Source organism: Cynoglossus semilaevis, chromosome 16 (genome assembly GCF_000523025.1).
Source record: "Cynoglossus semilaevis isolate Cse_v1.0 chromosome 16, Cse_v1.0, whole genome shotgun sequence".
Taxonomy (NCBI): domain Eukaryota; kingdom Metazoa; phylum Chordata; class Actinopteri; order Pleuronectiformes; family Cynoglossidae; genus Cynoglossus; species Cynoglossus semilaevis.
Genome location: NC_024322.1, coordinates 17,516,419 through 17,527,234, shown reverse-complemented (window position 1 = coordinate 17,527,234; position 10,816 = coordinate 17,516,419). Strand labels below are relative to the sequence as shown.

General features: G+C 39.4%; 1 protein-coding gene and 1 long non-coding RNA gene across 3 annotated transcripts in view; both read left to right on the top strand.

The window, feature by feature from the left end:
* The window catches only part of epb41l5 (erythrocyte membrane protein band 4.1 like 5), a 25,499-nt gene extending 21,992 nt beyond the window's left edge, over positions 1-3,507 (top strand). For both annotated transcript variants that reach the window (XM_025063673.1, XM_017040108.2), the window contains exons 24-26: positions 1,193-1,255; positions 1,372-1,508; positions 1,687-3,507. In XM_025063673.1, the coding sequence (XP_024919441.1) occupies positions 1,193-1,255; positions 1,372-1,508; positions 1,687-1,756 (270 nt within the window). In that variant the 3' untranslated portion in view covers positions 1,757-3,507. The remainder of the gene's footprint in view (positions 1-1,192; positions 1,256-1,371; positions 1,509-1,686) is intronic.
* Positions 3,508-5,431: 1,924 nt separating this feature from the next.
* Positions 5,432-10,816, top strand: part of LOC103392455 (uncharacterized) — a 7,733-nt gene continuing 2,348 nt past the window's right edge. The window contains exons 1-6 of the long non-coding RNA XR_003052155.1: positions 5,432-6,040; positions 7,322-7,427; positions 7,756-7,876; positions 8,591-8,667; positions 8,794-8,886; positions 10,649-10,733. This is a non-coding gene — a long non-coding RNA (uncharacterized LOC103392455). The remainder of the gene's footprint in view (positions 6,041-7,321; positions 7,428-7,755; positions 7,877-8,590; positions 8,668-8,793; positions 8,887-10,648; positions 10,734-10,816) is intronic.

Genomic DNA, 10,816 nt, shown 5'->3' with positions numbered 1-10,816 from the left:
TTTTTTTTTCAAGAAATTTTTTTTATAAAATTTTTTTTTCAAGAAATTTTTTTATAAATTTTTTTTTTTTTGAGAAATTTTTTTTATAAAAAATTTTTTTCGAAAAAAAATTTTTTTGAGAAATTCTTTTTATAGAAATTTTTTTCAAAAAAAATTTTTTTCAAGAAATTTTTTTTATAAAACATTTTTTTCAGTGTTTCCAGTTCATCAGGGCTAAAAAGAATTTTCAAGAAATAAAAAAAAAAAGTTTTTTTGAAAACATTTCTTGAAAAAATTTCTTTATAAAAATTTCTTGAAAAAAAAATTTTATAAAAAAATTTCTTGAAAAAAATTTTTTTTTGAAAAAATTTTTTTATAAAAAAAAATTTCTCAAAAAAAAAATTAAAAAAAAAATTTCTTGAAAAAATTTTTTCATAAAAAAAAATTCTTGAAAAAAAAGACTCCATGTCCAGTTCATCAGGGCTCACATCTGTGGTCACCTCATTGTCAGGACAGTGAGGACACTCCTCAGATCCTCATTATTGCTGTTTGACAAGGACTGGGTCAGACTGGATCCCTGTGAACTCTGACCCAAGGACCCTCAGTCAGGGTCAGAGGGTCCCTGTGACTTCTGACCCAGGGAACCTCAGTCAGGGTCAGAGGGTCCCTGTGACTTCTGACCCAGGGAACCTGAGTCAGGGTCAGAGGGTCCCTGTGACTTCTGACCCAGGGAACCTCAGTCAGGGTCAGAGGGGCCCTGTGACTTCTGACCCAGTCTTTTATTTTTTTAAAAAATTTTCAAGAATTTTTGTTCTAAAAAGAATTGGAGGTTGCTTGGACGTCACTTGAACTTCACTGTGGTCACTTGAACTTCACTTGGAGGTTGCTTGGACGTCACTTAGACGTCACTTTTTCTTAAAATTTTCCAAAATTGTTTTTTTCTAAAACAAACAACAACAAAAAAAGTTCTAAAAAAAAGATTTTTCTTAAAAAAAAGAAAAATTCTAAAAAAAAAGTTTCTAAAAAAAATGGTTTTTTTTTTCTAAAACAAAATAAAAATTTCATATTACATATGTCGGGAGTTTAATTTAGTTAAGTTGTTAGAGTTAGTGGTTGCAGTTAAATTTGCCGACTTTTCTGTCTGGAGTTTTAATGCATCAACTCTACGTGTAATGTTATGCAGACGATAACCTGATTTATTTTTTTTTTTTAGCTCCCTCCGGTGCAGCAGCCCAAACCTCTGATCACACCTCGCTGGATCATTCCAACCACTGCTGTAAGTCTTTCTGTTCGCCTCTAAATCCTTGTCAAAAAACCACAACATGATTCATTTATATCCATTTTATAATGTTATTTCACTGCAATCACTTACCTTCATCCTCCCCCATGCAGCCTCCCGGCGTCTTCGGTAACGGCATGCTGGATCTCGACCCGCACCCTAAGCTCGCCTCTGGTGTCCCTGAAGGGGGCGTCTCTGTGACCCCTCCCCTTCCCCCACTGGCTCACACGCAGAACAACGTGGCCACAAGGTAAACATTTTTTGTGGTTTTATTCAAAGCAAAATGCCAGTGTTTGGATTCAGAATGATGACCTCTACAGGTCAAGATAGGAAATGCATCCTCTATTTCGTACAGAGGCCACGCCCTCGGAATTATCTGTTTATATATTTTAAATATTTTTGCCCTGAAGTACCTCCTCTGCCCACAGCACCGTGACTCGGCCACCAGCCCCGGAGGACGGAGGCAGAACCCGAGGTCTTCTGACCACTGAGCTCTGAGGAACAACAAGCCTTTGGGTTCTCAACCTCTGACTCACCACAACAGCTGGAGGACAAGTGAACCGACAACCTCCGGCCTCAGAGGGTGGCAGGACGAGCACCAGGATTTGAACATCACCCACGCAGAGCCAGATCTCTCACAGATTAGCCAATGGAATATCGAGTAGATTTTTATTGACATTTAGCTCAGATTTTTTTGGAAGTTATTTAAACCCTGGTGATGTGATAGGTTCAGTGAAACTCTATGAACTGTCCCTTTAGTCCTCAGTGTTTTATCAGTTAAACTAGAGATCAACAGCGTCTCACAGTGGTGTTTCTTCAGTGCTGCGCCCTCCTCAGCACAACCACTGCTGTATTATTGTTTTGTTTTTGTTTTAATTGCTGGTCCTTGAATTCACTGGATTTATACATGTTCACACACACACACACACACAGACAGAAACACTGGACATTCTTCATGTGATTGTAAACCAGGCATGGGCAAGCGTTTTGGCTCGCGGGCCCCAGTGGGTCCTAAAATTTGTCGGAGGTGGCGGGTCAGAAGCAGAGATACGAACTAAGATAAATGATATGTCAAAGTCATGCATAAAGGCTGGGATGCTTGTAGCCTTTTCTACGCCATCTATTGAGGAAATGTGGGCGTTGCAGAGAAAATGCAGAAGTATAATGATAACGTAAATTAATGATATAATTTTTAATACAAGGTCGTTGGGCCGGGTTGAAAGGCCAAACGGGCTGCATCTGGGCCGTAGTTTGCTCATGCCTGTTAAAGTGTCGGAGGTGAAACACTCTGATCATCAACACTAATGGATGAGACGAGTTGACCACACGTTTTTACAACTTATGTTTTGTTTTTTTTTAACAAATTGTTCTTGATTTTTTTTTCTTTTTTTTTGTCCTCCCTTCGCCTCCGACCCCCAAATCTGTACGTTTAATCTAGAAAGATTGAGAACCACTGAAGAAACTTCCAGTCCAGCTTTCACAGAATCAGCTGGATTTGACACCAGTTTTTATATATATAGATATTTACTTTTAAAAATTCTTGTCTTGGATGTTGTAAATCGCTGCTTTTAATGATCTGGGTTTTTTTTTTTTTTTACCGGCGTTGATTTAAGAAGTTACTGCCACACGTTAGAGCCGTTTAATTAATTATGACCGTTTGATCATGTGATCCCTTTATCCACACTGACTGCCAGTATGAATATGCTGTAGTTATGATCCTGCCTTATGGAGATGAATGTATTGAACACTGTCAGAATGGTTCATGTCACGTGTCTCACATCCTGATGCCTATTTCTTTATTCGAAGGAAAACTTTTACTCTTAAATTTGAAGTTATAGATTCATAGACTTTGCGTTTTTGTTTTTGTTTTACAGCAGTATCTCTATTGGCTGTTTTAAATGTGACATTTCTGTCTTAAAGACTGTTTTACTTCCTCGTTCTTAGCCGACACTGTTCATTTCTACACCTGTGTGTGTGTCAAGTGCTGTAGCTCACATTTGGAATGTATCGTCTCAGTATAACGGCATCACGTGACTGTAGATAAAAAAAAAGAAGAATCTTATATATATTTTTTCAAAATTATTTTAGAAGAACTGTAACTGCTACTTATTCTTCATAGAGAGTGGGAATAATGTCTGTTTCTAAACAGGAATGAATTAGGAATGGTCTCAAATGCATTTATGAACCGTTTGTTTTTTTGTTTGTTTTTGTTTTTTCTGGAATACATGACCCGGTCCAACGTTTCTCAAGCAGATGTCGTTGTTTTCTTTTTTGTTGTTGAAGAATTAATGAGTTCAGAGTACACATGGATTCTTGGTTGAAATAATTTGATTTATTAGATTTATCAATGTCAAAGAACGTGGTTCAAGCTGTGGTTTAAATGGAACGTTTTGAAAAAAAACTGGATGTGGAGAGTGGCCCGTGATGTTTGTCTCTCAGCAGCTCTCTCTCCAGAGGTTGATCATCACCGGCCACCATCTTATCCTCCTCCTCCTCCACTGGTGAATTAACATTTTCTCATCTTCATCATCATCTTCTTCTGGTCTCTCTTCTTCCTCCTGTTCCTGTTGTAATCCCTCTGTTGTCCTGTCCCGTTCATCCACTCTCTCCTCAGCTCAGTGTCTACGTTCTGATGTTGAATCCCTGGAGAGAGAGAGACTGACGGAACATCCCAGAATCTTCACCTCTGCCTCCACTACTGCCCCCTACTGCAGGTACGTTGCAGCTGTCCTTCTATCAGACACGACCAGGTGACCCCGATCTCCTGTGTGCAGTCACTTAGTCACATCTTCTGTTCACCGTTCGAATTGAATGCATTTTTTTAGACTCAGTTTTGTATTTTACAAAACTCAAATCAACAAATTTTACCAAAAAGATTTTGTTAATCAAATATCTTAGATCCTCAAAATCTCTCACATATATATTTTAAGACAGACTCTATTTGTATTATAGTTGATATACTGTATATTTCAAGGGGAGAATTCTAATTGTTGGAAGCGCGCCCTCTCGTGTTGACATTTGGGATTGACTTCAAGCAGTGAAACTTGAATATTTGAATTGAGATTGAAGTACCCACTAGATGGCAGCACATAACAATTTTTCCCCCTTTTACCTGCATGAAAGTTCAACGTGATTTTTTTCTTTCTTTCACGTTTCAGTAATTTTCTTTTGTAGTTAAAATATAAATTAAAGTGAAACAGTCTAATATGTTAAAGTAAATATGTTTAAAAGAAATACAACATTATGATTATCAAGTTGATACAAGTGAAAAAAATCCAACAGATCATTCGAAATGTGAAATTGTGTCACTGTTTCCTGTTTGTCTGGTGGCCAGGGATAGGGCGCGTCCCCTAGTGGAGCTATTCTGCCATCCCAGTTGGAAAAGACCTACAGCTCAAAGGAAAAGAAAAGCAACAGCAGGGGGTGCGGTTGTTCAGGTTTGTTTCTCTTTCCTCTTAGTAAATGTAATAAGTTTTGAAGACATTTGAAGATGTGTTCAGTTCAATATTTACTGAAGTAAGATCTGAATGTGTCGAAGAGGAGAGGCTGAAGTTGACCTTTGACCTCAAGAAAACGAACCTGTCTGTCACTACCATAATTACATACATATATTCATCCAAATGTCCTAAAAAATATTAGTTATATAAGTTGACCATGAACTCTGAAAACCAACCGCCAGGAGTGAGGATTAGAATCAGAAGCAGCTCAGAAATAATAATAATAAAAAAATAAATCAAACGATGCTTAGACTGAAGTAGTACTTGAAATAAACAGACGATCTGTCTCCAGTGGAGGAGACACAAGGAGACGATGATGAGATGATTAAGGGCAAGTGTTCTGGTAAAGAGATGAGAAGGTTCTAGTGGCTCGGAGCAGAGTGGCGGGACTTGGACTAACTGAACTTGATTGTCTGCTATCATAGACTGTAGGTGGCGCCCAAGAGCACTGACTGTAACCTGGTCCTGAAGTCACGTTGACTGTTGGACCTCCTTGTGATCAGGAACATTATCAACGTGTGTATTTTTGTCTGAGTTACTGACGTCAGGCTCTGAATATAAGGTACGTTGCAGCTGTCCTTCTATCAGACACGACCAGGTGACCCCGATCTCCTGTGTGCAGTCACTTAGTCACATCTTCTGTTCACCGTTCGAATTGAATGCATTTTTTTACACTCAGTTTTGTATTTTACAAAACTCAAATCAACAAATTTTACCAAAAAGATTTTGTTAATCAAATATCTTAGATCCTCAAAATCTCTCACATATATATTTTAAGACAGACTCTATTTGTATTATAGTTGATATACTGTATATTTCAAGGGGAGAATTCTAATTGTTGGAAGCGCGCCCTCTCGTGTTGACATTTGGGATTGACTTCAAGCAGTGAAACTTGAATATTTGAATTGAGATTGAAGTACCCACTAGATGGCAGCACATAACAATTTTTCCCCCTTTTACCTGCATGAAAGTTCAACGTGATTTTTTTCTTTCTTTCACGTTTCAGTAATTTTCTTTTGTAGTTAAAATATAAATTAAAGTGAAACAGTCTAATATGTTAAAGTAAATATGTTTAAAAGAAATACAACATTATGATTATCAAGTTGATACAAGTGAAAAAAATCCAACAGATCATTCGAAATGTGAAATTGTGTCACTGTTTCCTGTTTGTCTGGTGGCCAGGGATAGGGCGCGTCCCCTAGTGGAGCTATTCTGCCATCCCAGTTGGAAAAGACCTACAGCTCAAAGGAAAAGAAAAGCAACAGCAGGGGGTGCGGTTGTTCAGGTTTGTTTCTCTTTCCTCTTAGTAAATGTAATAAGTTTTGAAGACATTTGAAGATGTGTTCAGTTCAATATTTACTGAAGTAAGATCTGAATGTGTCGAAGAGGAGAGGCTGAAGTTGACCTTTGACCTTAAGAAAACGAACCTGTCTGTCACTACCATAATTACATACATATATTCATCCAAATGTCCTAAAAAATATTAGTTATATAAGTTGACCATGAACTCTGAAAACCAACCGCCAGGAGTGAGGATTAGAATCAGAAGCAGCTCAGAAATAATAATAATAAAAAAATAAATCAAACGATGCTTAGACTGAAGTAGTACTTGAAATAAACAGACGATCTGTCTCCAGTGGAGGAGAGACAAGGAGACGATGATGAGATGATTAAGGGCAAGTGTTCTGGTAAAGAGATGAGAAGGTTCTAGTGGCTCGGAGCAGAGTGGCGGGACTTGGACTAACTGAACTTGATTGTCTGCTATCATAGACTGTAGGTGGCGCCCAAGAGCACTGACTGTAACCTGGTCCTGAAGTCACGTTGACTGTTGGACCTCCTTGTGATCAGGAACATTATCAACGTGTGTATTTTTGTCTGAGTTACTGACGTCAGGCTCTTAATATAATCTCTGAACGCAGCAGTGCCCTCTAGTGGGCGCCTTTCTTAACTATACTAAACGGAAGTATATGGTGTACAACGTTTGAAACAGGAAATATTTTGCTATTTTAAAGGAGAATTAATGAGGCTCCAGACGAAGAAACTGTACGAACAGCTCTGTCCAAATGAAACCATTGTTTCATCAGGTCGGAATCCAATTATAGAATCTTAGCCGTGGAATGGCAGCAGCGGCAGCGGCGTTCCTAAATGTCCGTTTGAAAAGCTGTGAGTTGAAATTGAATGACTGCGGCTGCTCTGTGCTGCAGAGTAATACATATTTAGAGCATTATTAAAGAGGCCGACGGCGGACGGCTCAATAAGTCAGCCAGGACTGCTCCCCTCAGCAGATGGCCTGACTCTCTGGCACTTTCCAAAGGAATAATTGATTACGTACATAGACCTTATGCCAGGTCATGATTGCTTAAGCACACTTGGAGCCTTGTGTAGATTTAGGATGATTTGGAACTGAGCCATGGCCTGAACTCAGCTCACCTGAACACATCCATTAAAATAAAAAATAAAAAAAAGGGAACATATTCTCTCTTTGGATTAAACTTTCTAAGGAAAAGTAAATGAAAACACCTCAATCCCGGATGAACACAAATCCAGAATATTTTCAATTTAACAGAGTTTCACTGACCTTTCAAAGAAGAGCGGAGCAAATGGCAGAGGGACGAGTCAGGAGAGGGGGGACGGAAGACGTCGCTTGAGGAGGCGGTCTCCAGAAATACGAGGTAAAATGTCAGCGTTCCATCATTTGATTTTGAACAGTTTTCTCTGTGATAACCTGACGAAGGTCGCACCGTTGTTTGTTGGTTATTTACATGCGACGGTGCAGCAGCAGGACAGACACCACAGACTCTGTAATGTTATTCATGAAGTTGTCACTCATGAGTTACCGCAGTGTCAAAGTTCAACATAGCATAGCATCTGTTTTTGTTTTTATTTTCTTATTTTTACAGCACTACAACAATAAGAAGGAAATGTTACTCGGAGAAAATTAAAATTAAATTCTGTGTGTGGACGTGTCACAACTGATACTTTTTCATCCTTTAATTCCAGGTGGGGCGGTGCTAATTAAAAAGGGGTTTTTACTGGGAGTAAAAACCAGATGTTAATGGAACATACTGCCATCTGGTGCCACGACGTGACTGGAGACGTTTCCTGTTTATCTGGATGAAAGGTTTAATTCTTTGAAAAGACAAATGTTGCAGCATCTGGGTGTGTGTGTGTGGGTCGGGGGTCGGGGGAGGGGGGGGCATGGACAGCCCATCATCCTGTCTTTTTACATTTGTAGGTGTTGATAGTGATACCAGGGTAAGGTAAAACGCAAGAGATAATTTGAAAAAGAAATTAAACAAAACGGTTTCTTTACATTTTTTTAATCACAGAATTCTGTCGGATTTCTTTGAGCTCAGGTCATGACCAACTTATGTCTGTTAGGACTGAATCCAGTTAAATTAAAATATTATTTCAGTTTGAGAAAAAGGGAAAAAAATTAGATGAAGCTAAATCAAATATTTAATCAAATATAAATGTATGTATGTATGTGTATGTATATATATATATACATATATGTATGTATATATATATATACATATATATATACATATATGTGTATATATATATACATATATATGTATGTATATATATATATACATATATATATACATATATGTGTATATATATATACATATATATGTATGTATATATATATATATATATAAATATATATATATATATCTGTTTCTGTTTCTGTATATATGTCACACACAGGAGGCTGTGAAAGGCTAATAAAGAGCTAATAAAGCTCTGTGATGGTAGAGATATGAATGAATGGTTATTGATTGTGAAGAGCTGCGTTTCACTGACTGTGTGTGTGTTTGTGTGTCTGCAGGTGTGTGCGAGGTGGGGGCTGTGATTTCCCTGGATCAGTTTGACGTCTCATCATTTCAGCAGCAGTGACTGATGAACGTGAGTCCGACTCTGTAATAATCCTGCCTGCAGGTCGTTGTCTCCCCCTGTAGGCCGGGAAAGGTAACTGTCTTGACCTGCTGCGTTCTTTGACCTGAACCTTGTTTGTCTCTTCTTACGCTGCAGAGCTGGTCTTTGGCCAAATCAGTGAGGTCAAAGGTCAAGAGCAGCAACAACAACAACAGCCACAAGGACTTGTGCAAGGACGGACACTACAAGGTATGTCAGACCTGGGGGGGTGGTGGGGGGGGGTATTTATTTATATAGAAACATTGTCCCCCTAGAGGACAGAGAGACACAAGTCACACATTTTCGTGTTTCGCTCTGGTGCCACCTGTTGATATTTATTTATTTATCAGTACAAACATCTGTATGAGTGTTAAGATTAATTAATTGAGCTGCAATGCTGCCATCTACTGGCGTTCACTTTAATATACAGCCGTTTTCCCCCAAAACTATTTTTAGGGCACACATGATTTGGTGAAACCCAGGCATTATTATCGGGTTTTCTTTATCGTATGAAAAGCCGATAACGATTCCTACAGATGTTACTTAATTATGCTAATATCGAGCCGATAATATCGGACATTTCTAGTTTTTGGGGCAGCAAACAGAGGACAGGAGTGTGTGGGAGTGGAACAGAAATATAAGTCAGAGAGAAAATCTGAGCTGTCACAGCGTTTGAGTGTGTGCGTACGTGTGTGTGTGTGTAAACAGGACAGCAGAGTTGTGTGTGTTTGACAGGCAGACAGTTTGACACAGCTCATATGTGGCAGTTGCCCTCCTGTGTGTTATCAACAAAGCCTAACCGGGCGCTGCCAATCATTTCACACCCTGTCAGGACGCCACAACTGCAGCTGCCTGTCCACACACACACACACACACACACACACACCTGGCACCAGAGCGATACATAAAAATGTGTGTGATGCCCACGTTAGTTAACTGTCCCAGTTCTTTTGGTTTCTACTAATGTTTCTGCGGCGCCCCCTTTTGGTAGATAGTGTTACTGTCTGTGCCCGTGGTGATGATGACATCATTTCTCTGTAATTCCGTCTGTAATCAGGTGGAATAACGTGGACTGAAGCATCTGTTCCACTTTGTTGGCATTTCGTAATCTCCTTTAATGAAAACGCCGTCTTCGTCCACGCTGCTTCAGCCGCGTCGTTCCCTCCGCCGTCGTCGTTTTCCCCTCTGTCGTCTCTCTTTCTGCCGGCACTTCCTCCAAATCCACGTTTGTCCCCTGTGGTTTGCCATATCTCCACTGCCACAAACGCATCTGTCACGCCACGCATCGTCGCCATGACAACCATTAATGAGACAGACGAGTGCAGTCTGTGCTCGGTGTCAATTTAGTGAATAAAAAAAAACCAAACTGTCTGAAAATGATTCAGACCCACAATGTGGGTCACATCTACTCAGCATAACAGAAGACAGTCATTAGTCACTTAACTGACTCCAAACAACAAAGAATGCACGGTTTGTTAGCGCCGAGTACGTAGCCTCCCCACACCGACCTGTAGGTGGTGCTAAGTACACATGTGAGAGCTGTTCCCATTTAGAGAACTGGAACATTTACCAGGTAAAATAAAAGTTAAATTATAACCTAGTGTATATTTGCAGCATGCTAGTTTATCACGCTCACGTTACCTGTTAGCATCCTTCGAGTTTGTAGCTTTTATTAGTTAATAATCATCTAGACAGCCCAAGCTAATCCTGCTAACAACCTTAGCCAAACTTTTTTTTTTGCGCTTTTCAGGTAGATCTGCTTCTTGTGAGTTGCATTACTGCCACCTATTGGATTTAATTGCCACTTGTAACAAGAAGGTTGGTTATGTTTAGACTGCAGAACTTTAAAAATAGGGTTTGTCATCAGAACTTGAACACAGACTGATGACCAGAAGTTTTTCCTCTGTCTGAAATACTCAGTAGATGTTGTGAATTTGTGTGTAACTGTGTGTATTTTCTTCTTGTCTTTTAGAACCTTCTGTTTTCCACAAGGACGTCTCAGACTAACAGCAGCGTCGCTCAGCTCTCCGTGCCTTCCTGCGTCTGCGCTAACCCAGGTAGGCTAAGTGACCCTTGACCCACAGCTCTGTTAAAACTCAATGTCTAGACGACCGCTTGTTTAAATGACTTTTTAATCGCG